The following is a 26636-nucleotide window of genomic DNA, read 5'->3' on the forward strand; positions in this document are numbered from 1 at the left end:
GAAATTACATGATGTAGTTGTAACAGCTATTGGGAATTCGAAACGAAGACATTACCTAATAGTTTTATTTTTTTTTTTAAATGCTTGTGATTTTTTGCAATTACTAAACGTATTATATTATTTATTTATTTATTTGTTGCGAACAAATGGTAAGTATAGAAGTTATTCTTACTGTTTGCTCGTGGTATGTAGAGTTTGCTGTTAGGTTTAAAGCAGCGTTTCTCAATCTTTTTTGATCCCGAAGACCTACAAAAGCTTTTAAAAAAAAATCGCTTCTCGGCTTTGTTTTTTTCCCCCTATACCTTATTCTATTATTTTTAATTATAATAATAATAATTATTATTATTATTATTAATAATTATTATTATTATTATTAAAACCTGTTAACTCTTTTTACAGACTGGTGCCCCCCCCCCCCCCCCCATTTCCTTCCTTTTTTTTTTCTTGCAAAAGGCTGAGGCTTTTTTCACCTTTTTTTTTTTTTTTTTTTTTTTTGCAAAGAAATAATAGTAACAAATTAACAGATAAATATGTTGATAGAGCCATCGAAAAAATTATAAGGACATGTTGAAAAATGAGGGTTTATGAAAGTAAGCATCAACTGTGAACAAAATCAACTTGTAATCAGAAAATATTAGAAATCTGTTAGTATGAAATGTTATTACAAAACAATTGTTAAATTAAATGTTATCACAAATATATTATGTAAAACATGGGAAAATTATAAGGACATTAACAAATATGTCCCGAAAAAAATAAGTATTCTACAAAATAGCTTTTTTTTTTCAATTACTCTTATCAATCGTCCAGTCATTGACTTAGAAAGTCCAATTAAAGTTTGTTTCGAAATGTTTTTACACGTCACTTCAATGGATGATGTCAGTTCGTCTTTGTTTGCATATTGTGTCCTATCCTCATACTCTTCTCTAGTTAAAATGCCTCAAAGATTCTCTATGGGGTTTGAATCATCGCTTCTTGCCTGACAGTCCTGAAGTTTCGCAGAATTGGCTTCAAACCATGAGCGTGATCCACAAGACACATGGCAATTTGCATTGTCTTGTTGAAACATATATTCACCACCATAGGCGTGCTGGGGTCACCACTGGTACTGTGGTACCCCTATTAGCAAATAAAAAATTTTATGTTCATTAATTTCTTATCTCATAGCTTTAAAAATGCTTTTTTACTCACAATATTTGAAAATTTTCCTTGAGCGAGCAAGTTTGGGAGCTTTTCCAAGCTTAATTTCAAACTCCTGGTACAGTGGTACCTCCATTTCTGAAGCCTTGCGCTCGCCTATGTTCACCACCTTTGATCGGGGTGATTCTGGTAACAAATTTTCAGCTAACATACATCAACATATGATTTTGAATTCAAGGGATCTCGAATGGACACGATTGGTGTTGCTCCATTGGCTACAACACCTGCCCACAACCATGACAAAGCCACCCCCGATTGTCGTTTAGAAAAAAAATATTTTTGCAAATAATACCAGTAACGGTGAAAACCATCTGGTTCATGGGCGCCCATGTAAGGGGACAAGTGGGGGCTCAAGCCCCCCCCCCCCCTAGAAATGAGAACTTCCTTGCTTTTAGTATTTTTTTCTTTGCAGAAATGTAAAAACATTTCTTTTCTAGCCATTAGTAAGTTATTAAAAACGTCAAATTTTAAAAACTGTAAACTGCATCGAACTCGGTTTCTATTGGTAAAATATCCTGCTAAACCATGGGGAAAATATCTGAACCTCCCCCCCCCCCTTAAAATTTTGCATATGGGCGCCCTTGATCTGGTCCGTCCAAATTAAAGTTTTTTTTTCTTCAGAAAACATTTTTTCATCGACCCCCCCCCCAAAAAAAAACGTGTTTTTTTAGCGAATTCCAATCTAAGTTTTTTTTTTTTTTTTTGAAGTTTTGTAAATGGTGAATGTGGCCGCAGTTCAGCATATCTAACGTTGGGATTCCTTTGCAGAACCTTACGCACTTCGGATAGAAGAGCATGATACATTTATTTCTGTTTTAATTTTAATAGAACTGATTTTTTAAGCAAGCTGAATGGACAATTGCTCGTTTTTGGCGCTTAGTAAGAGTAAGCAGCCTGCCTGTACGCTTTTTCTTGCCATATTCTTTGGGGTTTTCAAAAAATTATAAATTGCTGTTTTATTTTTGTTTATCTTCCTTATAATTTCACGTCCACTCATTTCGCATTTTCTGTAAGCAATAGGACCGGCTCTTGTAGTTCTGCCGCCCGAGGCGATATTAACAATGGGGTCGTTTCCAAAATTTTAAAAGTATTTTTTTCTGGAAGAGCATGCTTAAAAATATAGGATCTGACCATTTTTGGAATAATTTGTTTAGGTTTATTATTTAAAAAAAAAAAAATACTTTAATCGGAGCGCTTTCATTGTTTACGGCTTCTGTCGATGACGTAACAAATGATGAAATGCCATTCAGTGTTGCCGTTCACAGTGCAAAATATTTAATTCGCATCTTTACTCACGGGTATTGGCAACGATATGGTTGATAGCAAGCGTAGAGCGCAATTTTAATTCGTTGCTTGATTATCATAACGTGGAAACGTAGTAGAAAGATGCGGCAAAGTGCATCCACGCCATGTTTGAAAAATCGGACATTTTAAAAAATTAATTAAAAAAACTGTTGGGGAAAAATAAAAGTATTTTCTGGGTCCATGTTATTTTTTTTTTTTGCTCATTCTATCCATTTCAATGACTAAAAGTAGTACTTTTGACTGAAGGAAACCACCCCATTGCCGCCCCCACCCCTATTTAATAATAACAATAGTAAAATAAAGTAATTATATATTAATAAAATAAAACTAATAGCAAAGTTCATAAAATTAAAGTGAGTTTGTAGGTAAATTCCAAACTGTGTTTTGCATATTCAAGAACTAGTAGACACTCCAATTATTTTTTTTTAACATTAAAGTAGTGAATCTTGGTAGCACTGAAACATACAGGGTGTTTCTGAACTCTTGGGCGGCAAAACTTTAAGGGATGATAGTGCACATCAGGACAAGCAATAAAATGGCAAAAATAAGGATCCCAACGTCTTCCGAAGGAGATAGGCGCCATTAAAGTTTAGTGGGCAAAATTTCAAATGATCATAAAAAAACGGAGAAATTGATGGATTGTTTGCGGTTTTCGCTAAAATTATTCTTTTAATCAGTATTTTCTTGAAGATAAATTTTGAAGATGTAGTTGAAAAAAAAAATGCTGATAGTGAGCGCTTTAGACTTTGGAGTAACGAACAACTATTTTTTACTGCTATTTTTGAATCTTATTAGATTTTTTCTAATGCTTGGACCTAAACTTGAGTATTCATCTCAAAATCAGAATCATTGATCGTGATTAAATCGCGCAAACTGAACTGTGTTCAGAAGTTGAAATACACTCTGTCACATAACAGTACATTAACCCAGAAGGAAATGAGCGATCTTCAGGAAACTTAAAATGGATGTGGCCAATGACAAGATAAGGAAATGATTACAAATTCAGAACAAAAGATTGTTTTATTAAGAAGTTATGACACAATAAATATTACAAAACCATAAGTTGTTACCCTCTTCTAGCAGCTGTACTAAACACAACACGGCGTGGTATGGAGTGAAATATGTTACCTATGACCACTGTGACTAAATCGGGTTTCATCGTTGAAGATAACATGCCTCCTGTATGTCACATTCCAGCTAATCAAGTGCAGGGAAAATCCAATTCATCGCAATGGAACGCCGGTTCGAGATACAAGCGCCTTTCAGTCTACTCAGGATTGTTTTTCTTGATACCATCAGCCCCAAAGCAGAATATTTGACTATGTTCTTCAACGAAAAATTATTTGACGAAAATTGCTCTGCTAGTTCTTCAAGTATTGTATACACAACACTGTTAAAAAAATTTCCTGAAAATAACGGATAAAGTACCGGCAGCAAAGTTGCCGTAAATATTACGTTTCCGTTAAATTATTTTCCGTTAACAGAAGTTCCATTTCTCATTTCTTCGTTTAGTTCTGTTCTTCCATTTATAAATTTTCCGTGATTTAACGAAAATTCCATTTCTCTTCTTTCCGTTGATCTATTTTTCCGTTTTTAAATTTTCCGTTCATCTATTTTCCCGTTTTTAAAATTTTCTGTGTCTTTACAGAACTTTCGGTTCTTGATTTTTCGTTGCGCTATTTTTTCGTTTCTCATTTTCACATATTTTACTGAAATTTCATTCTCGTTTTTCTATCCTATGTTTAAAATGACATATAATAGAAAAATAGTTTAACTATTCATGAACTATTATTTTTTTAATTTGTATTTATTACTAAAATATATTTTAAGTGAAATTTTTGCTTGATAACTTATCTTTCAAGCATCATCTCGAAATTCGCACCTTCAGATGAATAAAAATAATCGAAAAGTACCAACAAGGAAATTAGTGGATTTGAATCTAACACCAATTTTTGATGCTGATACTGCTCGATATTTCCTTCGACTTCTCTTCGTACATATTCTGGCGTGGCATGGAAAAGCATACATGAAAAATAGAATATTTTTGCTTGCAGAATGAGTCAAATAAAATACCATTAAAAACCGGTTGACTTTATCATGGAATAATATACCTGATGGAGAGTACTGTATACCAATTTACTGTGTTTAAAAACAGAATCATTGACATACACGTGAAGAATTTTTTGCTCAGATGATGTCTACCCCCCCCCCCTCCCGGTGATTTCCGCATTTTTCACTCATTGGAATAGCAATATAGATTTTTAGTGCATAAGCATTATACTTAGGCTAAACATATCAATCAGTTCGTTTTACCCGAAATGTTTTTACAAGAAACTTGCAATAATCTCAAATAAGTTGTTGGATGAGATCCTAAGGAAATAAATAATTTATATTTTTTATTATAAATGAAATCCCGAAAGGAGTAATGAATTTTTCCAGATTTCTAAGTAGTCAAGAAAACTTATTCTTGTCAAAATTGTATTTTCAAAGATTAACAATCTGCTATGCCTTTTCGAAAAAAATATAACAGCAAGAAATACTTTTATTTAGAGATTCAAAATGTTTACTTTCACTCTGTCAAAAAAAAAAAAAAAAAAAAACTGAGTGATTTTTTTCTGTCTTGCTCGCACACTACGATAATCTCCGGTTGATACGAAATGTTGGCATTTAACGTTTTAATAATTTTCAAGAATACAACGCATTAGAGCAAAAACAATAACTTTATAATAGTTCTATAAATTCTAAATCAGCTACCATCGGAATTCTATCAAATGCATATTAACAAGAAAAATACATTTGTATTTTAACATGTACAAAGATATTCAACAATACTTACATGTGACCAGCGGTGCTAAATTTAAGCGTCTCCATTGCGTCTGGATACAAGTAATCCAATAGCCTTTATTTTAAAATGGATAACACGGGATCCTAAAACTATTCTCACCGCTAGAACACACAATATGACTAACGAATAGAATTGTTCGAAGTATTAAGCAAAATAATACACCGCAATAATATTCTAATACTGACTCAGTAAAACCCACATCAAATCATCAGGGCGATCAAAACACATCTGCCAGTCTAAAAATGGCGCGAACATTTTTCCAAACCTACAAAGCTCAAAGGCGTATAAACAATTTCGACATAACGAGTATATTACTCTCCAGACATGAAATAGCAAGCTACAGCATCCGAGTTATTATTCTAAATATGCTTTTAATTAGCAAAATGTAACAGTGCGATTAATAAGCACTATCAATAAGGGATGTTTATCATGACTTGAAGACTAATCAGAGCAAAGTACAGCACAGCGGCAACCCTAGAAATGGAAAAATTCCGTTTTCGTCGGGATGTTTACGTTGTTGTAAGGAAAAAATACGTTTTGAAGCATTACGGAAATATTCTGTTAAAATCAGTCAGAAAACTACCTGAACTTTCAGGGTTTTTTTAACAGTGAAGGTACCAACGTGACCTTTCCCACAAATCCGGAGCTCTAAATCAAAATTGTTTCACATACAGAAGGTTTTTTTTTTTAAACTTCACTGTTGTTATGCATTTCTGTAGAGCCTAAACCGGTTTGAAACCTCCAAAATATTTTACTATATGCTTTCTTAAATGCATAAAAAGAGTAAAGATACAACATTTTATGAAAATCCGAACCTAGGGGTCGAACCATGTTTCTTTTTTTTTTTTTTTTTTGGTTAATTTTGCATGGCATGAAGGAGTAATTAAAATAATGTTGATAAATTCATAAATTACTAAAATAATAAATAAAATGAGTCGCGGTTATAGTAGCATATAATAAAACATTTCAAAACTTTCGAAACAATTGAAATATTTTCCGTTTGCAAAAGGATTGAAATATCAAACAAGCCACGCAATTTTCGGCGATGGACGTGTTCAATGTTGACATGTTTCCAAAAACGTAAATTTATGGAGGAAATTGTAGTGGTGAAGATCGATTGGGAAAAATAAGGAAAAGGATAACCATTTCGCTAAAAAAATCAGAATTTTTTTCAGAATTAGGATGCGAAATTTCTGCAGAAATTCTGTAGAAACCGCCGATTTTCTACAAATATCTTCCTACTCAAGATGGAGTTTTGCACAAATTCTGCCGATTTCTTCGAGTTCAAAATAATAAATCTAAAGTAATAAAATCAAAGTAATAAAATCTAAATAATCTAAAGTTTCTGCAGATGACTTACGAATTCAACATTTTTTGCGAGATTTCCGCCGAATTATCGTAATTTCCGAGAATTTTATGTTTTCTTCTAACTTTAAGAAATCTGCAGAATTTGTGCAAAATTTTATCTTGAGTTGGAAGATGTTTGCAGAAAATCTTCAGTTCCTGCAGATTTTCTGCAGAAATAGGCACAGCAATCTGTAGAATTTCTGCAGAAAATTTGTCTTGAGTTTTCCTCTCGCATTTGAACAGAATTGTTCTGCAGCTCAGGGATCTGTTCTGCGACGTACCTCGCAAATGTAGCATTATTCTGCTTTGGGAACCATCAGTTTCTTGATAGATGTTAAACGGCATGGAACTAATGTTAACGACCTTGTTGATAAGGTAGTGGCCGCTCTTATGATGTGCGATCTTCGCGCTCATTTTCGTCTCTAGAATGCCTTAACCGACTGCAATGGAGTGATTCATTTATTTTTACCTACACTAAGCTACTACCATATCGCGCCGACCGATGTAGCGGCAGATACGCGCTTACAACCAACCTGCATCACTGAGACCTACTGTACGTCCCTTTAAAAAGTCCAACAAATATTCGCATACCGCTAAAAGGTCGTCCTAGTCTCAATAGTCCTTACAACTCGACAGTTTCTTTTGAAGTGCCCTTTGACACAAGCTTTCAATCGTACTTATCTGCACATCTTGCATGTGCATAGCGCGCTTACCCTTTCGCCACTGGCGACGAAATTTAAATCATCTCTTAACAAACTACATTAATGCCGAGTTTGTTGGTTGCAGCTCATTTTATTAGTGATGCATACATTTTTTTGTGACAAAGTGTATTTCAACCTTTGAAGAGAGTTCAGTTTTCGCTACTTAATCATACTCAACAATTCAGGTTTTGAGCTCAAAAGTTTAAGTTCAAGCATTAGAAAACGTTTAATGAGATTCAAAAATAGTGGTAAAAAATAGTTGTTCGTTACTTCCAAAGTCTGAAGCTCCCTCTATCGACATTTTTTAAACTACATCTTCACAATTTATCTTCAAATAAAAAGAATAATTTTAGCGAAAATCGCAAACGAATCGACCAATTTTTCCGTTTCTTATGATCATTTGAAATTTTGGCCCCTAAACTTTAATGGTGCCCATCTCCTTCGGAATACGTTTGGAACACTTATTTTGCCATTATATTGCGTGTCCAGATGTGTACTAGTCTCCTTTAAAGTTTTGCCCAAGAGTTCAGAAATACCCTGTATATTAATATTTTTAAAAGACTTTTAAATCACGCAATTTGCCGCCTCTAAAATTAAATTGAATTTATTGTTAAATTCCGAAATATGTTTTGCATATCCAAGCACTGGTACACAAACTATTTTTTTTTTAGCATTGAAGCAGTGAATCTTATGACGCTGAAACAGATATTCATATTTAAAAATAAAAAAGTTTCAATCTCGAAATTTGCCACCCCTAAAATCTGTCGTCCTAGGCGGCCGCCTAGGTTGCCTACCCATGGAACCAGGCCTAAGCAATACTTTGCCCCTTTTCATTTCCAGAGAGTTGTGTGCTGTCCGGCATGATGAAGAACGAGATAAAATGAACAATTTTCCTACGTAACAGTTGTGGGTTATGGTAAACAATCATTTGATATGACTAAATATGAAAATTTTTGTTTGACATTTCAAAACAAATGTATGTCATTATAATTTTTTAAATGGCTTTATTTTTTTTCTATAGTTGGGGCAAACCTAACCTGGCAACAACGTGAAGGCTACGCAAATCCTAATCGCTCCATTATGATGCTGCCGGGTTAGGTTTACCCCAACTATAGGCATTAAAGGACTGTTACAAAAAAATATACGTAAATAATAATCACCGCTGAAAAATCATAGACAATTAAAAAAATATATTCACAAAACTCACGTAAAAGATGTCATGTAGAGTATTATTATCACTCTTATGATGTTTTCTTTCTTTCCATCTTTCTTTTTTTTTTTCTTTGGAGTATGGAAGGTTATTTTTAGCTTGAGCGAGCAAAAATCTCTAAGTACGGCTAAATTTTTCTGCGGACCAGTGCCAATCCACCGTACCAACGGTTGAGAATCGCCGGTTTAAAGTATAAAGTTGTACTAAAAGATAGAGCGAAGTTTTCCGCATCTGTTGGAGATCGTTTGAAACTTCCAAGTTATAGAGAGCTGGAATTGTATAAGCTTTTTTTTACTAAATTTTAACTATGATTCTAAATTTTAATTCACGCGATTGGTAACGATGTCATTGTTATTAGCATATAAAGTAAGGAAATTAACATAGAGATGACGCTATACTTAGAAATTGAAGACGGAAATTGTACCATGAGTACGGAAATTAATATAGAGATGACACTATACTTAGAAATTGAAGCCGGAAATACCTAGAGAAAGGAAATTAACATAGAGGTGACACTATACTGACAAACTGAAGCCGGAAGATAGACCTATGGTATACCAAGATCTTCAGCTTCACACTTTAGATCTTAGGATACATTGATTCAAAACATTACAATATTGAATCTCAGTTGGTAGTTAATTTAAACTTGGGTATTATTGCAAGTTTATGAATTTCGTTCATGGGATTACATTAAAACGGGAGTTAAAACGTAAGCCAATCCGCCAGCTCTTTTATTCCGTCGTTTCACGAGATTGTTGAGAAACCAATCTTGCGAAGCGATTTGTCATCTTAACCCCGCTCATTTTCTGTCCCATGCTCCCATGTATTCCATTATTACGTTTTCAATTTCTTCTTCTTTTTACCATAGACGTGTTATCTCTTCTAAATTTCCCTATTCTATGTTCAGTATATAAGAAAGATTTTTAAAGGGATTATCAGTTTTCTCTCTTAATTCTATTTTGAGACCAGCAAATTTTACTTGGTGCGAAGGTATGATTATCTTCCCTTTTCCTTGTTTCTCTTGTCATCTAAATAATAATTTAATTGTATTCAAATTTTATATGTTTGCTTACTCCGGCACAGTTTATCTTAATGTGAGACCGGCAATTAGGATCAGGATTTTTTTAATTTTTAATGTATATTAGTTCTTGTTAATGCAAATTCTTTTGCTTAGTTATTCTTGAATACTTTACAGCAGGAATAAGTAGAGAATTTCATTTTGTGAGAATTGCACTTCTTAAATGACTGTAGAAGATAAATTTATCAATGGTAATGTTTATAAGGATAATTTTGGACTTGAATAGGTAAATAGGTGATCTGAGGCGAACCTTTCGAAGTATAAACCCCCAAAACAAACAACCAACAACAACAGCCTTAATCTATTTTTGGTCACTTAAAGGGGGAAGGAAGGGGTGTCATAAGACTCGCTCTGAATTCGTGCCTAAAAGCTAACTTCAGAGGGTGTTGTCAGGTCCGTCATTTGTACTATCAAGAGGTTCAATATTTCCCCCCTATAGTATGTACTGAGCGTCTCACCCTCCCCCCTCCTACACCCCTCAGTGCCGGATTTATCATATCGCAATTGTGAAGGGCCTCAACGACCATATGGGCCCCGAAGGAGATTCATCAAACTGCCGCCCTTACCCATTTCTTTCAAGTTTCTACATCGAGTTTCAACGAAAAAAAAAAAAAAAAAACACGGCTGTAGGATGAATTTGTTGCCCTCCCCCCTCCTCCGCCAAAGAAGTTTCTACTCGGGGCAATGGCCCCGGCTTACTCCCCTTTAGATCCGGCACAAGGCCGCAGAGAGCCAAGGCGGGCCCCATGTCAGTTATGACACTGCCCCCCCCCCAAAAAAAGGGGGGGGAAGAGGAAAAAAGAAAAGGTAAAAAAATGGAGACAAAAAAGTGGGGAAAAAAGAAAAAAAAAATCAAAACTGCTTACAAGAAAACAGTTAACTTTAAGTGCCTGCCATAAGAGTAAATATCAAAAGAGTAAATTTTACCTAATCTTTACGTTTTCTCGTATTCGGAGTCTCCTCCTCCCCCTTCTTTCTTCTTTTCATTCCCCCTTCCTTTTGTGTGTGTGTCAGTGTCGCCCCCCCCCCCCAATGCCCGCGTCCCTGTTTTCCGACTAGGCTGACATGGTCTCTCGTCGGGCCTGATCCGGCACTGGTTGTACTGTACGTTGCTTATCATAAAATCTCGTTGCTTGCGTTGCTGCGTAGTCCAAAACACCATTCTTTCCACTCTCGTCGTAATATGCCTCTCGCGATTTCAATAATCCTCACTAAGGCGCAATCTCTGCGCAAGAGTGAGATCGTCGGCCAATTTTCACCTTTCCAGCAACAGAAGCCAAGAAAACCCCAACCGAAACGGAGCAGTTTTCCAGTGGGCGGGGGTGTATATTGCGTCCTTCAGCCAACGTCCTTAATAATCACCGTGGCTGTAGAAGAGGATCCACATCGTTGTTGCTCTACTTCCTTTTCTTAATTTCATCCCCTTCTGCCTTTACGGTCATTAAACCATGATAAGGTTTATATTGAGATAAATAAATAGAAAATGTTTTGCACATTCCGCGGAAAAGGTGTAAAGAAAAGGGCTGCTTTTAGCCCAAAATATCGGGAGTTATTTTCGTCCGTCCCTCAGCTTGGCGAGAAGATGGATCCACGCCTCTATGAGTTGATCCGGAGCGAGGCGTATTTATTGTTTTTGCGCGCCCTTTTATTTTTTTCTCCTATCGTTTATCTGGCGCGTTTGTTTTCATTGGCCCTTTAAATCGTTGTCGACATATAACTTCGCTTTTATTCCATTGGTAAAGAGAGTTAAGAGCTCAAAATCTCGGGAGAACAGTTCACGCCTTTATTTTTATTTTATTATTATTATTATTATTATTATTTTTTTTTTTTTTTTGTGATTTCGAATGATAACAGAATATTTACTATTCTCAACCATTCAATGATTGTCATTAACGTGTGTCAAGCCGGGACAAAAGAAATGAATTGATTTTTCGTGAATCGTCAGTGGATTTCAACCCTTTTTGACATGAATTTAGTTTACAGTTACGTTTTAACCCCTAAGATGTGTAGAAATATACACGAAAAAACTTTCTGTTATTATGCCATCTCCTATACAGGGTATTCCGGTTTCACCTGCAGGACCTCTATTTTCGCAACCTTTCGTAAGTCCTAGATGCAATACTTCTAATTGCAAAAATGTTCAAAATCAGATGCAAAGTTAAGATATTGAAAGTTTGAAGCAAAAAGAAAATGGGTCAAAAAATGCAAAATTTAATTTTTTATACGGTCCCTAGGTCCCCTACGTATGTTTAGGGAAGTTATCTCTATTGAAAATTAAGTCCAACGCAAAGCGACTAATATTCACTGAGATATAAAACGCAGCGTTTTGTGATTACACCACTTTACACTCACCGTCAACAACACATTTTGGGGTAAATATAGCAGTTAACAAGGGTTTGAAATTATATGTGTGCATAAAGAGGAGTTTTTCAAATTATTCGAGGTTTTGCAAATTTTTTTTCGTCGTATGGCATAACATTTGCATTTATTTTTGAATAGCAATGAAAAAGACTGTTGCTTTTATATTTTTCATTCTTTCATTCTTCTGAAAGCAGGGTTGGCAAAAACCCGGATTTTTTAAAAAAAGCACATGAACGCAGGGTTTTTGGGGTTTTTTTTAAATAAAACCCAACTAAAGCTGGGTTTTTTAAAAAGAAATGTGTTTTTTTTTGTCTTTTTTTAGGGAAAATGTGGGGTACTTGTAGCGCATTGTAGCGTAAGCATATGTACAAAGCACAAAAATTGTTTTGGGGTAAAAAAAGCTGGAAAATTCAGCGTTTTCTGAAGAAAAGTATAAAAGATGATGAAACCCAAGAATGGTGAAGTTTCAGATTTTTTCGTTTCCATGATTACCAACAATAAGGCAAAGTTACTGCTTGAGTGATAGAATCTTTTGTTCGTTTTTAATTACTACATTTTTTTTTTTTTTTTTTTTTTTTGCATTTTACTTTATTGTATTTCACTTTGTTATGCAAAACTACTGTAGAACCTCAATTAGTTTAAATCCCTTTTTACTGAATTTCAGCTTAATCAAGACATTTCTTTGAATTTTATGTTGCCTGTTTTTTTTATTTCTGTATACAGTGTAAGAAATATTAAACTTTTTCTTAAGATAATGAAAATACTGTAGGGGAGACCGGGGTTACTTGTTACAATTTTTTTCAATATTTTTTTACGCTAAACTATTTAAATAATTTACACGCGTGAAACTTTAAAATGCATCTAGATTGTTTAACATTCATAACATATTTTTTTAAAAAGGATTAGAATCCACTACTCCAAAATATTTCAAGTTTTTTGAATAGATGTAGATTGTAACAACTTACCCCAGCATGGGGCATGTTGTTACAGTATATGGGGTTAGTTGTTACATGAGATATATTTTAGTGATGAAATGAATTTTACACATTTTCTGGTTTATTCTGTTAAATTTTAAAAATTCTTAACCACATTAAAAATCAAAAACTTTTTGGCTTTACAAATTTACTTCATTAATGACTTATTCTAATAAACTATCATTATCATTGTCCGCGAATTACAACTTTCACAAGCATATAATTTATAAAAACTTAGCACATCGGTCATGTGTCCATGTGTCAAAATTACGACATTGAAGCCGTTTAGTTGTTTTTTTGTATTCTGAGTACTGTTTAGAGTACTCTATGCAGAACCAGTCTTCATCATCTTTATCCGAAGAACTCACTGTTTGGACGCATCTTTTTTTTTTTTTTGCCTTTGTGTCTGTTGATTTCTTCTCTATGAGACACAATTTGCTTTTCACAGATTTTTGTTTTCCAGCTTTGGCTTGCAAAACATTTTTTACTGGTGTATTTGTTAAAGTGGCGCTGACCGATGGTTTGCGCTTGCGAACCGTCTTTACTTCTGCACTGCCTGCAGCGTTGGAGAAAAACCTACACTGGAATAATACATAATTTATTATTATTATCATTGTTGTAATTATAATTATTATTTATTCAATCATACATATTAACAATAAATTAATCATAGAATGAAAGAGATCAGAATTATTACTATTATTACTGTTGTCTTCCAATTACAGTACTTTATATGAATTAAATCATGCAATAAAACAGATCAGAAATACTACTTACCACCACTAGCATTTTTCATCTTACTGCAGAATCTCTCTAGTGTCATAAAATTCATCAGCTGCCTTTCGTAATGAACTACCTGCAGTTACTTTTTTTAGCCACATCCATGTATGTTTCTTTAGGTATTTTGCCCTTGCCCGTCTTGTTTTTATAGTCCCCCACCATATCACATTTAAAAAGAAAACATAATATTAAATTAAAACTTGCATGGGGCAAGTTGTTACTTGTAGCAACTAGCCCCAACAAAATTGTAACAACTTGCCCCATACGACGCCATTTTAGTTCTTGGCACATATTACTGGTATTATATCTTTGTACAAAACTTTTAAATATGTTAGCACTTAAAAATGTAGGCTTTCACGTGGTACAGAAATAAATTCGTTATCTGCAACGGCTTCGTCACAAATAGAAAAATAACAGCGGAAAGAAAAATTACTTCCTGACTCAAAAAACCGTTTTCCTTGAGCACTCTCCATGCTACTGACTGCAAGCACTTCAGTGATTGTCAGGGAATGCAGATAGGTGAGTGCTATCATCTACTGCAAGGAAAGTCAGTTTCTCCTGGCGGTTATTTTTAAATTCGAATGTAACAACTTACCCCGTGTAACAACTAACCCCGGTCTCCCCTACATCTTATTCTCTTTTCTGTCCGACCATTTGTAAAATCTGTTAATTTCTAAAAAATATACCTTGTTTATTAGAGATTTGCGACGCGTTGGTTTGCAGAAAATAATTCACATGAAAGCCTTTTAGCTAGAGTTTCCTCTGTACAATTTACAAATATTGAGAAAATCAGACATGACAGGACTTAGTCAAGATAATTTGAGTTATTTATTGACCAGTTAAAGAAAAAAGTTAAATATATATTTGTTTAATCTTTGAAGTATTTTTTAATGCCGTTAAAAGTTAAGAAATACCATTTAAGTTCAAAATGAATTCTTTATGTCCGTTGTCTGTAGTGAAGATCAAATAAAAAAGAAGTTTAAATTGTGAAAGTATTTAAATTAATTAATTTTTTTAAACTTCTCAGAAAATTAAAAAAAACCCGAAAGTGGGCTAAGTAATGGGTTTTTTTAAATGGTTTTTTTCAAAAAAACCCTTTGGGTCCAATTTGGCCAACCCTGTCTGAAAGGGCGATAAGTTCCAATCACATCGTATGTATGGTCCCTTAAAACTTTGAACTCGATAATCTTTTTGAGTTTTGGTCGCACGAATGTCAAGTTTTTTGTGTTAGTAATATTTTTCAATGGATTTCCCTAAACATAAAGGGACCTAGAGCCCGTATGAAAAGTTCAATTTTGTAATGTTTGACTAATTTTTATTTTCGCTTCAAACTTTCAATATCTTAACTCTGCATCTGATTTTGAACATTTTTGAATAGGAAGTATGCGTCTAGGACTAACGGTTGCGAAAATAGAGATATTTGCAGGTTAAAACGGAACACCCTGTATATAAGAATGCAATTCAGCATAGACTTTTTAGAAAACTTTTTATCTATTTGTCGTCAATGGGGGATATAGTGATTTATGCCACTCATTTACGAACACTCACGATGTAGTAATGAGCAATGGGGGTAGTGCATTCCCAGAAATATAAATACACATAAATGGCTATATTATAAGCGTACTTGATTTCATTTTTAATTTTAATTATATCTGCGAGTGTAATATAAAGAATATCGGAAGATTGCGGTATGACTTGTATGCAACATGCGACGTTTCCGAGACTTTTTGTTTTTTAATTTTTACAACGTGAAAATGTTTTGATCATGAGTCTCATGAGTGAGGATGATACTCTACTTTTAAACCAAAAAATAAGGGAAAAAATAATGAACAAAAATTCAGAAATAAAAGATCGTTTTTGATGATCTTTAAATATTTTAGGATGGAATATCCTCATGAGTCTCCTTCCTTGCTACATATGTTCGTGCTTTTGAACTTTTCACTCCTCTAACCCCTCAGAAGAATGCTAATGATTAATGTAATGCTCCTTTCTCCTGGAAATAAAAATAAACAACAGATCAACTGCAACATATCTAAGTACGCAAAATAAAATAAACAAAAAAGGGCGTTGCTTTTTAATTACGTATTAGTTGTTGCTCAAAACTCTCAACGAAGACTCCAAATATGCTAGATCCTTGTCTCACTGCATGCACTGTAAGAAAATTCCTAAACGTCACTGATAATTTTCGGGCAACGTTACGGGATTTCACAAGTTTTCATCAATTTCATGTGAAAATCAAATATCTGTGTCAAAAAGTTTCCTGAATTGCTACAAGTTACACAAAACTTTCTTGGCTCTCGGCGGCATTTCTGAACAGTTCTCAGCTCATTTTTAATGTTCTGGCCAGTTGGTTTGTGTTTTTTATAGTGGCTCTAGCATGTACAACTGCGAGAGTGACTTCCCCCCCCCCCCCCCCGCTTCAAAAAAGTTTATAGTCAATGAAAAGAAATTTATATTGGTGTAGTGATAGTTAACTTTAAATTAACATAATTGTAGAATGTATTTTATTCCTTGAAAATAAAATTGAAAAAAAAAAGAAAAAGAAAAAAAAAACCGGTGGGGAGGGGAGGGTTTATGATGTTTAGCAAAAGCAAGCTCGATTCTGTTACTCTGGAATTTACTTCTGCTAATTTCTTGATTTTTTATTGAAACACGACTAGTAATTTCAAAGAAAATGTCAGCAAATGTCAAATACCGTAGTGAGTTCAAGATTTATGTCAGAACCTTGGCATGATTCCACTTGTCTTACATCATTTACCTCACGCGCCACGGGAAACTAAGTAGCTTTCTGAATCGCCAAAGTTGACACATTTGGCATAAATGATTTCTATCCGATTGCGGCAACCCTTGCCAAAGTTGACTGCACCACAACTGTCAAACAGTAAATGTCCTCGTCACCTGTTTGCGGTGGAGACATAATCGTGATGACACGATGAAGCGTTTATTTTATTTTTATTTTAGAACAGTCTACATTTCTGAGCATCTAGCAGTTAGTTGCTGTATCCGAAACTAATTAGTTTTCGTAACATTTTCTTACCCTTAAAAAAAAAAAAAAGTCAACGCTTCCAGAGCCTGCTTAATCCTTTGCGACTCTTAGTGTTCCCTCTTTTTGGGAAGATTTTTTTTTTTCGGGAGAGGGGGAGGAGGAGGGGGGGGGGGCATAAATAAATAAATGTAGAAATGTTGAAAAAGAAAAAAACTAACTTTCATTGTTTTTTTTTTGTATCCATTAAATACAAATTCATATAAAAATGAAAGAATAAACACAGAAATGTACTGTATTGTCAGCGCAAAGCTGAGAAACAAAAACAATACAGACATATTCAAGAAAAACAAATGCTAAAATACAAAACCCACAACATGTAAGGAGATAAAATGAAAAACGTGAACAAGGGACTGATACCTCGTTAGGGGCAAGACAAATCTCTTAATTCTCAAGGCCCTTTCTATTTAGCACGAAGGAAGGTCTCAAAAACGTGCTACCTTCCCCGAGAGCCTTAAAGAATAAATGGAACAAAATAACTAACCTGTATACGTGTGGCGAAAACAAGGTAACTTTAGAATTCAAAAGCGTTCCTGCAAAAGTGACAGAGAAAGAAACACACGCATGAGTACATAAAGGAAGTATTGTAAAAATGTTTCACTCAACTATCGGCCTAAATTTCCATTTTGCTCACCCCCGAATGAATGTTCAGTTGTTTTTTTCTGCTCAACCGCACGTGCATATGTACTGTATGGACGGGACGCACAGTGGTTCGATAAGTACAAGCTAGGATGTTTTAGTGCATTGCTTACTTCCCAATACCAAAGTTTAGAATTCTGAACATTGAAGCACCCAAAGCTTTGGGTAAAAACAAATACTACTATGTTGTACTCGAGTGAACTGACTATAATACGTCTTATTAATGATGAGAAAGGTGCAGCTATTATATACAGAAAACAGAGCATTTTTTTACATAGGGACTACGCGACACCAATGTCGCGTAGTGAAAAAATTCTGTCGCCTAGAAGATGCAAAATCAAACCACTGGGCGACATAGGAAAATCCAAGATTGGTTCACTCATTTTTGTAAACGGTTTTCAAATCTTTGTAAAACCTTAGGAAGCCCATCGTTTTCTTTAAAACCGCTGACTCGTACTTGCCGAAAGAAAGCTTTTTTTCCTTGTGGAAAGGCTTTGCCCGTAGACGGGCCACTCAGGGTCACCTCGCACTAGGCGACAGATTAAACAATCGATTAGCACCCCACCTCATTAGCGCTTCCCTTGAGGATAGCCGATAAGCTTTTCGCGCCTGTGAACTGGAACACTGCATGACTTGGGACAGCAGAAGTAGTTTGGTTTCAGGCCCTGGTTTGCTTATCTTTTTCCCAACACCCATAGCTTTCTCCGATCAATCTGCTCCCCTGAGGGAAGCAGACCAGCAGGGCAGACTGCATCAGAGAAAGCCAGGACTGGGAGAAAGCCATGCAACACCAGAGGGAACCTCGGGAAAGTTTCATTCGTCAACAATGATGAGTAGCCATTATAAACCTTTCTCGAAATCGTCCCACTCTCATTTGTAGGAATGGTTTTGAGGGAAGGCCATATCAAGGCCCTGGGCCATATAGTGAAAGGAAAGTGACACCTTGGGATAATCAGGGAAGGTGCTGTCCGCAGCGCAGCGGAGCCATTGTAGACAGCACAACATTTTTAGAAGGTGCCAGGGGCTCGCTTGTGAGTCTCTGAGGTTGCACAACGCATTTCTATTATTGGTGTCCATAGCAAACTTTTTCTTCCTCAAATTAGGGAAAAAATCTTTCAAAAAATCGAAATACAGAGGGAAAAAATTCAACGCACTCCAAAAGTGATAGGTAAGTTGTATTGCATTTTTTTGAAATGTGTTTCATTTTTACAATTTTGTGCCTTACACCTTATTTTGGTATTCCATCTAAATAATACGTTTAGACAAAAATAGCATCGAATAAATAACATATTGTCACTATGCACACTCCTTGTGTTTGCAGTAATCCTGTAGTTTGTCATGAGCAATCACAAATAGCTTTTTATCCTCATTTCAACAAAACTGATGCCGCTCTGATTTTTCAGATTTCTGTGACGCCATTGTTTTTAATATTTATTTAGAGAGTGAAATTTTCTTCGTCATAGTTACAAATCTTCTGCGGTTTGATTTTATTCATATTTATTTCAGGCCTTAAAACTCAAGCAAACTTTATATTTAAAAAAAAAAGTTTTTTTTGTGTGTAAAATTATGTTTTTTTCATTAGAAAACGCCTATATAGATTAACTTAAACAGCGAAACGTCATCTAATCGTCTTTAATATTTACAGATTACTAATACTCATCTTTAAGTTTGATAAGAAATTAAAATGCTTAACGTTACACGCTGTAAATAATCTTTATGCTTAGTGTACTGGTGGATATCGGCCATAAAAATCTTAATCTTTATTACCAGAACCTAATTACCATTTCTTTTTTTATGGATATGCCTCGTGCTAAAAATTGTAAAAAATCACCAATACCACCACGGGTGCCAATTTCTGGACCATTTCCGTTCCATTTGAATAAACAAGAAACCCAACGAGTAGGGTCCTATCGCAATTCGTGATTGCGAAATATATAATTTTTTCACAATCACGAACTGCCACGAATTTGTCCGCTGTGTCCCGGAAACTCACAACTCTTAGGCAGGATTATGGATCACAACAAAATAAAATACTTTTAAGAAATTGAAATAAAAAAGAAAGAAAGAAACGAATTATTTGAAAAGTATAACCTACCCCAAAGTGCCTGAAGTGCAGAGAAGCTTTGAAAAATTCGTGTTTTTAACGCAAATAATTCCCACCATAGTTAAGTTAGAGAATTGAAAAAAATTGCATAGAGAGCAGAAAAATCTGCATTTCCCAACGATAAAAACTGTTAATATGAGCGGGTAATTTTTCACCCCCATATTCGGGAATTTATGTGAGACGCTTTTTGGAGACTTCATTTCATACTATCTAGAGGGGATTAAAATTTTTTTTTTGATTAATTACCTTTTATTAATGCCTTAAATTTTTGATTAGCTAAATAATTTGAAGCTATTTATCATGCATTAACAACTGTAGTTTTAATTGAAATAGTACTAATTAATATAATTAACAGCTAAAGCTTCTTATTCAGTATTCCCTCATTTTTAAAGTTCATTCCGTCTTGGACCCCCCCCGCCGCCCGCCCCCTTGACAAAATTCTAGCTACTTGCTTGCGGCCCTGATCATATGTTTTAGAAATATTAACAGAACTGCAGGGCCGAATTTTGCTCCATGCCAGCCCAAGGCAGATTTGAAATTTGCCGCCCCTCCCCCCTAAAAGAAAAAAAATCTTTCACTCAAAAACACGGAAAAAAAAGGGTTCTATAAATTTAAACTGTCAAGCTTATTAAGAAATGATGACGTTTCACATTCAGGGGCGCCCCATAAGGATGTCAGAGTAATTTCCCCAAAAATTCCGTGTTCCTCAAATTTTGCTGACGATTCGGCAAATTTGGAGATAATACAGTCGAGTCCCGACTTACACGAGGGATGCGTTCCAGGAGCCCTCGCGTAAGTTGGAATTTCGCGTTGTGAAAAAGGGTATGTATACGACTCTTTGATAAAAATAAACAAATATTTTAGACACTTGTAAACACCCTTCAGACTGCTTTTTGCCATTCCTTAAGTATATGACAACGTTTATCAACTGAATTAATACTGAACTGAATAAATAAATAAAACTTTAATATAAAATACTTATCTGTTATGATGCACAAAATCAATGAGCAATGGGAGAGTGAGCCAAAGTATGTACAGTATGAAAAAATAATAAAAACGAAATGCATCACAATTGCACTACTCTACAATAGGTAAAATAATAATTATTGTAACTAAAAAACTGAAGATGATGATGGTTGGTGCTGTGAAGGAAGCTCCTCCGTTAATATCAATGTTGTCCGGCATATCAAAGGCTTCACTTTTTCTTAAATTTTAACAAACTTTCTCTTAACTAGCTTAAGCTGAAACAGCATACAGATACTACTATGTTAAATTAACTTTCTCACTTAGAGTGGAAAATACCGAGTGGTTATTTGTTTCCACTAGCAAAGCGATGAATCGACTTAGTACGTTGTTTGAACTTCCGCACTTCAGTGATAACAAAGGATTGAAGTCCATTCACGATACCAATCTTCAGTTGCGTGTTGCGGGTGATAAATTCGCATTAGCCCTAAAATTTGCTACTCGTGAAAAATTCGCGTTATAGCCGTTTCGCGTAAGTTGAATCGCGTTGTATCGCGAGTCAACTGTTTTGCAACATAGAAATCGGTAAAATTAAAGTTTTCCTCCCCCCCAAAAATTTTAGTTCGACGCGCCTCTGTTTATATTATTCAATTTTGTACATCGTTCATGGCTCAAGTACTGCTCTTGGGTAGGTTATTAAACGATTCATATAAGACCCATTTCAATAATATTCACAATATGTATATTTATTAACAATTAATAGAGCATGGTTATTATTTTTTCATGGTAATATAGTTTCATAAAACATGTTTTCTTTCATTCTTTGAAGTTTTAAAACATTTACTTATATTGAAAACGCAAATGAAATACTGAAAAATGATACAGACATGAGTTAAACCTATATGGGAAAATATAATGATAGAAAATGGGGAAGTAAACAGAAAGCGAGATTTTTCTCGAATGCTAAGCATGTTAATATGTTTCACATAACTCAGCATCTTTATTTTCGGAATTAATTAACAAACTTCTTTGTTGTTTCATTATTTGTCATCGTTTGCTTAAAAAGACTTTTTGATTTTAGAGAAAAAAAAAGAATAGGGAGAAAAAAACGATGACTTTCCTAATTAATTCTGTTTGTTTTTAAAAAACGTTACGTATTAGTGCTCTTGTGATCGCAACTGTGTTTTGATGTCAAAACTCTAGCTTAAATATTTAACATCTATATAGCTGAATCTTTGACGAGCACTAAACTTTAATGTCTTGTGTGTTAACCATTTTACCAGTTGTCATCTTTTTTTATAACAGCATCTTTACAATTGTTTTTTTTTTTTTTTTTTTTTCATCTACAAATCAACGATTTGAATAATTTCCTCTGTTATTACGTTCACTCACTTAGTATTTCATTAGTAATTGTTACTGGATTACATTGCAAAGAGTCCAAAGTTTCCGCTTTTGAAAACTGTCACTTGAAAAAAATATATCACGTTTAAAAATTAAAAAAATAATAATAACAATTTTCATTAGGTGTGTGAAAGTAATCATTATTAAATTTCAAGAAAATTGGTCTCAGTGGAAAATAAAAGGATGCAAATATTTTACTTTCAAGAATAAAAAATTAATTTTAAAAATGTGTGGTTAAAGCAAAATTTGCCGCACCAGAAAATTTTGCCGCCCTATGCAGCTGCCTACTCTGCCTATTGGGAAATAGGGCCCTGCAAAACTGGCTTTATGCTGTGAGTGCTATGTAGTTATTCTTCATTCCCTTTTCAATCTGGGACCCTCCAAACCACTTCTCTTGTTAATATTTCCAAAGATCGTCTAAAAACTGCGTTTTAAAAAAGAACTTGTAAAAGTTTCAAGGGGAGGGTCCCCCCCCCCCCCCCCCCCCGCCTCTCATTTTCGCCAATATCGTTCAAGATCAGCCTAAATTTTGTTTTAGGCGCTTGAGTTTCAAAATGTTTCCGGGGAAGAACTCCTCGCTCTCTAACATCATTGAAATTCTTCAAGATCTACGTTTTTGGAGCTCAATTTCAAAAAATTGATGGTCCTCTAAAATCTGCTCATGAATCATGGATTGCAGTGGTGCCCACCAAGGTGGGGAGGGTCATAAACGCAGATTGCGCCATTGAAGTTTTTTAGGGGGTGTTTGTGTTTTGACGGATATTTTTCTCATTGGGGGGGGGGGCTCTTACTTTTGTAGAGGTCTTCACGATATTTAAGGGGTGCATCCTTGCTCTTAGGGGGGGGGGGGTGAGCACCCCAGTGGATTGCCTAAATTTGCAATTTGTTAAAAATTTGGGAGTAGACCTCAGAACCTCTTCAACCTCTAACCTTACCAAAGATAGTCTAGAATGCGTTTTTAAGTCTATAAATTAGAAAAATTTCCTTGGGAAGGACTTTTTCATCTCTCCTCCCCTTAACATCACCAAAAATCGTCTAAAACAGCCTTTTTAGAGCTACAATTTTACAATTTCAAACAATTTCCTGGGGATCGCTCCAAACCTCTTTTGCCCTATCATTATAAAAGATAATTAGAATGCATCTTTAAGACTGCAAATTAAAAAAAATTCTTGGTGCGGGCCCTTGAATCTCTCCTCCACGTAAAATCACGAAAAGATCGTATTAAACTGCGTTTTTAGCACTACAATTGCAAAAAAAAAATCCGCCAGAGAATCCCTTGAACGTTTCTCTTCTGAACATTATTCGACATAATGTTTGCGTTTTTAAAGTTTCAATTTCGAAAAATGGGCGGGGGGGGGGGGCGGGAGTAGCACCTGAGCGCTTAATATTACGAAAGACAGTTAAATGCATTTCAAAGATTCCAAATCAGAAAAACTATCTTGGATGGGCCCTCAAATCTCTCCTCCCTCTAACATCATCAAAAAGAGCGTCTAAAACTGCATTCTTAGAGCTATAATTTCGAAAAATAGACAAGTGAGCGCCATCAAACCTCCTCCCCTAACATTACCAAAGATCGTCTAAAATGCATTTTTAAGACTACGAATTCGAAAATTTTCCGGGGGAGAAACCCCCGGACCCCCTTTACTTCGGAGTTAATATTATACTTACGTTAGGTTCATATCGGCTTCCTCTTAAATCAGAAGTCCCATGGAGTCACCTCAGAACAAAAAGTACTTACAGAAATACTACTTTGAGGCGACGATATATGCACACGTTTGTTGAAAAAAAAGGAAAATTATAGGGAATGTTACAGATTTTATGATAAAGCTTGTGTCGCCTAGTAAAAATTCCTTAAAAAATGCTCTGACAGAAAATTTAGCAGGCTTACAAATGAGTACAAGTCATTACCATCACTTGAAAGTTTTAAATGTGCAAACAATCCTTTGTTCATCTTAATTTTTTTTAAAAATACTGTTTAATTATCAGATAGATGAATTAAATTAGGAAAAAAAGCACTTACCAGTATAAATAATATCCATCTTGAACTATTAAATCACATGAAATTAGGAACACTTTAATTTTGTGTGATGAAATGATGTATGGAACTCAACTGATTGGCGGTGAAACGCCAAGTTGGCGACAAATTCGGCGATTATTGTTATTATTATTTATTTTTTTCGAATCTGGTTTCAATTTGGCGCTATTGTCGATATTTAGAGCGGTGTCCATTGAATCACGTTAAAATTGTTGATATTGGGGAAAATTAATCTCTGTAAAACGCTTATTTGGGCATCGACAAATATTTAAAATGTTTCCTTGCTTACTCCTAGGTACTGTTAGGGTAAAGTAGCCATATTTTGTCTTTTCCCTTTTCTCTAATTGAGCGTACCTAAATGCACGCACCTTTTTTTTTTTTTTTTTTTTTTTTTTTTAAACATGGACCATTTGATAGAGGTAAAAGAAAGTCGTGTAATGTCCACATCAGATTTTTCTGAATTTTTTTTTTTTTTTTGGTTTTGGAAATTTTTTCATTGCAGTTTAGTTTGTACTACAATTTTTTGCAATTCTGAATTCCTTGACGTGCGTTATTTGTAAGCATAAAACTAGATACTCTGCAAAACCTGCGAGTTAATTACTTTGCTAATAATTAATATGCTTAATTATTGTGATGAGTTTAACTAACAAATAAAATATGAATTTTAAATTTTCCGATGAGTTTGTTGCCCAATTACCCAATAATGTCTTGATGAAAGAAAGAAAATGGAAGAGAACATTTTAATTATGAAGAAAAAAAACATGTGATTAAAATTTACCTGAAGGAAAAGTAATACTAACTCTGGAATTTCTCCCAAAATTATATTCATTTTCTCTTTTTCTTTTCTTTTTTTTGTGTACTTGTTTAAATTCTATAATCTAATGTATTTTTTTTTTTTTCAGGTTCTAATGGGCAGTATCGACTATGTGCAAAGTTATTGTAAATGACAATGGCATGTAGGGACATTGCTAATATGCATTTGTTCCTGGAAATGAAGCAAATGTTTCCTGACTTGCCAGAGGATACGCTTAGAAATTATGTCTTTCTGGTATGTTTTTAACTGATTTGCTTTAATTGCTTCTCTTTTTTATCAACCTAATATCTTGTCTCATGCGAGCCAAACTTAAACGTATACACGAGTGTCAAAACATTCTAGGTTGAAAAAAAAAAAAAGTAGGAGAAAAAAGATTTTACTTGAATGAAAATAGGGTAGGTTTTGATATAGGTATTTCGAATTTTAGCGTTGTTTATTTATTTATTTAATTTATTTATTTATTTTTTTTTCAAAAAATTAAAAGTATTTTCAACATACACTCGCAACATTGAAAATAGCGCCCCAAGAAAGAAGATAGGTACAATCGTGAAATTTTGCACTTCGAAAAGTGACATCTGTTATGCAAATTAGGGATGCATCACTGATAAGCAAATTGGGCGGTCACCGATTGACGATAAATCGGCTGCTGAAAATCGGCCGATTAATCGGCTCTGGCCGATTTATGATCATAATAATTATATTTAAAACTACCTATTCTTCCGTCACTTTTTTTTTTTTTTACTGTAGAAATCCGTCCGCAACGGTGGTAGGTCTATACCCACTACCCGGCGGCCAGGCGGGGAAAATTGTTTGGTTTCATCGCAGGTAAACCCCTTGACTGGGGCGTAGTGTCGGCTCTGTAGCCGGGACTCGGCCTGCGAAACTAGAGAGTAGAGACTCACCTTCCTGTCCCGCGAGAAGCACTTGCATGCATTCGTATGGTTGGTGAGGAGTTTCTGTCCCTATCTTTCTGTAGAAATAGTTAATAGTTTATTTCTGAGAGCCGATTTTTGTCCTCTTTCCTAATTTTCCAAAAATAATTTCAAACTTTCATGCACTTTCTGTCAGCCAATTTTTATATTAATAATAATAAAATCACATAATGTTAACTGGACATGAAAATTAAAAAATATTAGGGACAGCCTGTGGTCAGCAGGCGAATTTAGGAGCAGCTTATGATTTAAATTTATTTTAAAATTATTAGTAGCCATTTAATCCAAGTTTTTTATTTTTTATAAAAAATATATAAGACTAGAGAACCCGACAGACGTTGTTCTGTTCAAACTTTGAAAATTGAAAAGTTAAAAAATTTCAATAAACTATCAAGTTTTTGAACCGTTTTGTTGAAAAAAATAAGTAAAAAGAAAATGTTTTAAGCTGCTTGGTGGCAGAACGCGTATATTTATTACAACTTGATTTATCTAATGCCCACTGAGTAGTTGTTTTATTAACTGTTCTTTCTCCCGTACTTGATAGTTTGATCCTTCAGCCATACTCAAAGGATAAAAAGCATCCCCAGATATTTAGAGTAAAAAACTAAATACTCATCTAGAACAAACGGGAAATCCCGCTGCAACGTCACCCGTATGAATAAAACAATCGAAAGGATATTATTTAATAAAACGATAAAGGTAAAAACGGTTCCCTGAATAAGCGAAAACAACTCACTCCCCACCCCCTCCCGATGTAAAATAAACATTCTTCAACTAACGATGACTAAACACTCTTTAAAAACCTGAAAAAATCTTTGCAATTTAAAATATTTCGCCAAATAAACAAAAAATACAATAAATTACATTAACAGTATTAAAATGGAAACAAATAGTCGCCAACCAT

General features: G+C 34.6%; 2 protein-coding genes across 6 annotated transcripts in view; both read left to right on the forward strand.

Moving 5' to 3' along the window:
- The window catches only part of LOC129228347 (protein toll-like), a 40620-nt gene extending 15691 nt beyond the window's left edge, over positions 1–24929 (forward strand). Inside the window, exons 6-7 of the mRNA XM_054863025.1 lie at positions 931–1105; positions 24889–24929. Of these exons, the coding sequence (XP_054719000.1) occupies positions 931–1105; positions 24889–24929 (216 nt within the window). The remainder of the gene's footprint in view (positions 1–930; positions 1106–24888) is intronic.
- LOC129228172 (TGF-beta-activated kinase 1 and MAP3K7-binding protein 2-like) overlaps positions 1–26636 on the forward strand; it is a 303446-nt gene that overhangs the window by 256517 nt on the left and 20293 nt on the right. For all 5 annotated transcript variants that reach the window (XM_054862828.1, XM_054862824.1, XM_054862826.1 and 2 more), the window contains exon 2: positions 24889–25034. In XM_054862828.1, coding sequence (XP_054718803.1) covers positions 24930–25034 — 105 coding nt within the window. In that variant the 5' untranslated portion in view covers positions 24889–24929. The remainder of the gene's footprint in view (positions 1–24888; positions 25035–26636) is intronic.

Source organism: Uloborus diversus, chromosome 8, assembly GCF_026930045.1.
Source record: "Uloborus diversus isolate 005 chromosome 8, Udiv.v.3.1, whole genome shotgun sequence".
In the NCBI taxonomy this organism is placed as follows: Eukaryota; Metazoa; Arthropoda; class Arachnida; order Araneae; family Uloboridae; genus Uloborus; species Uloborus diversus.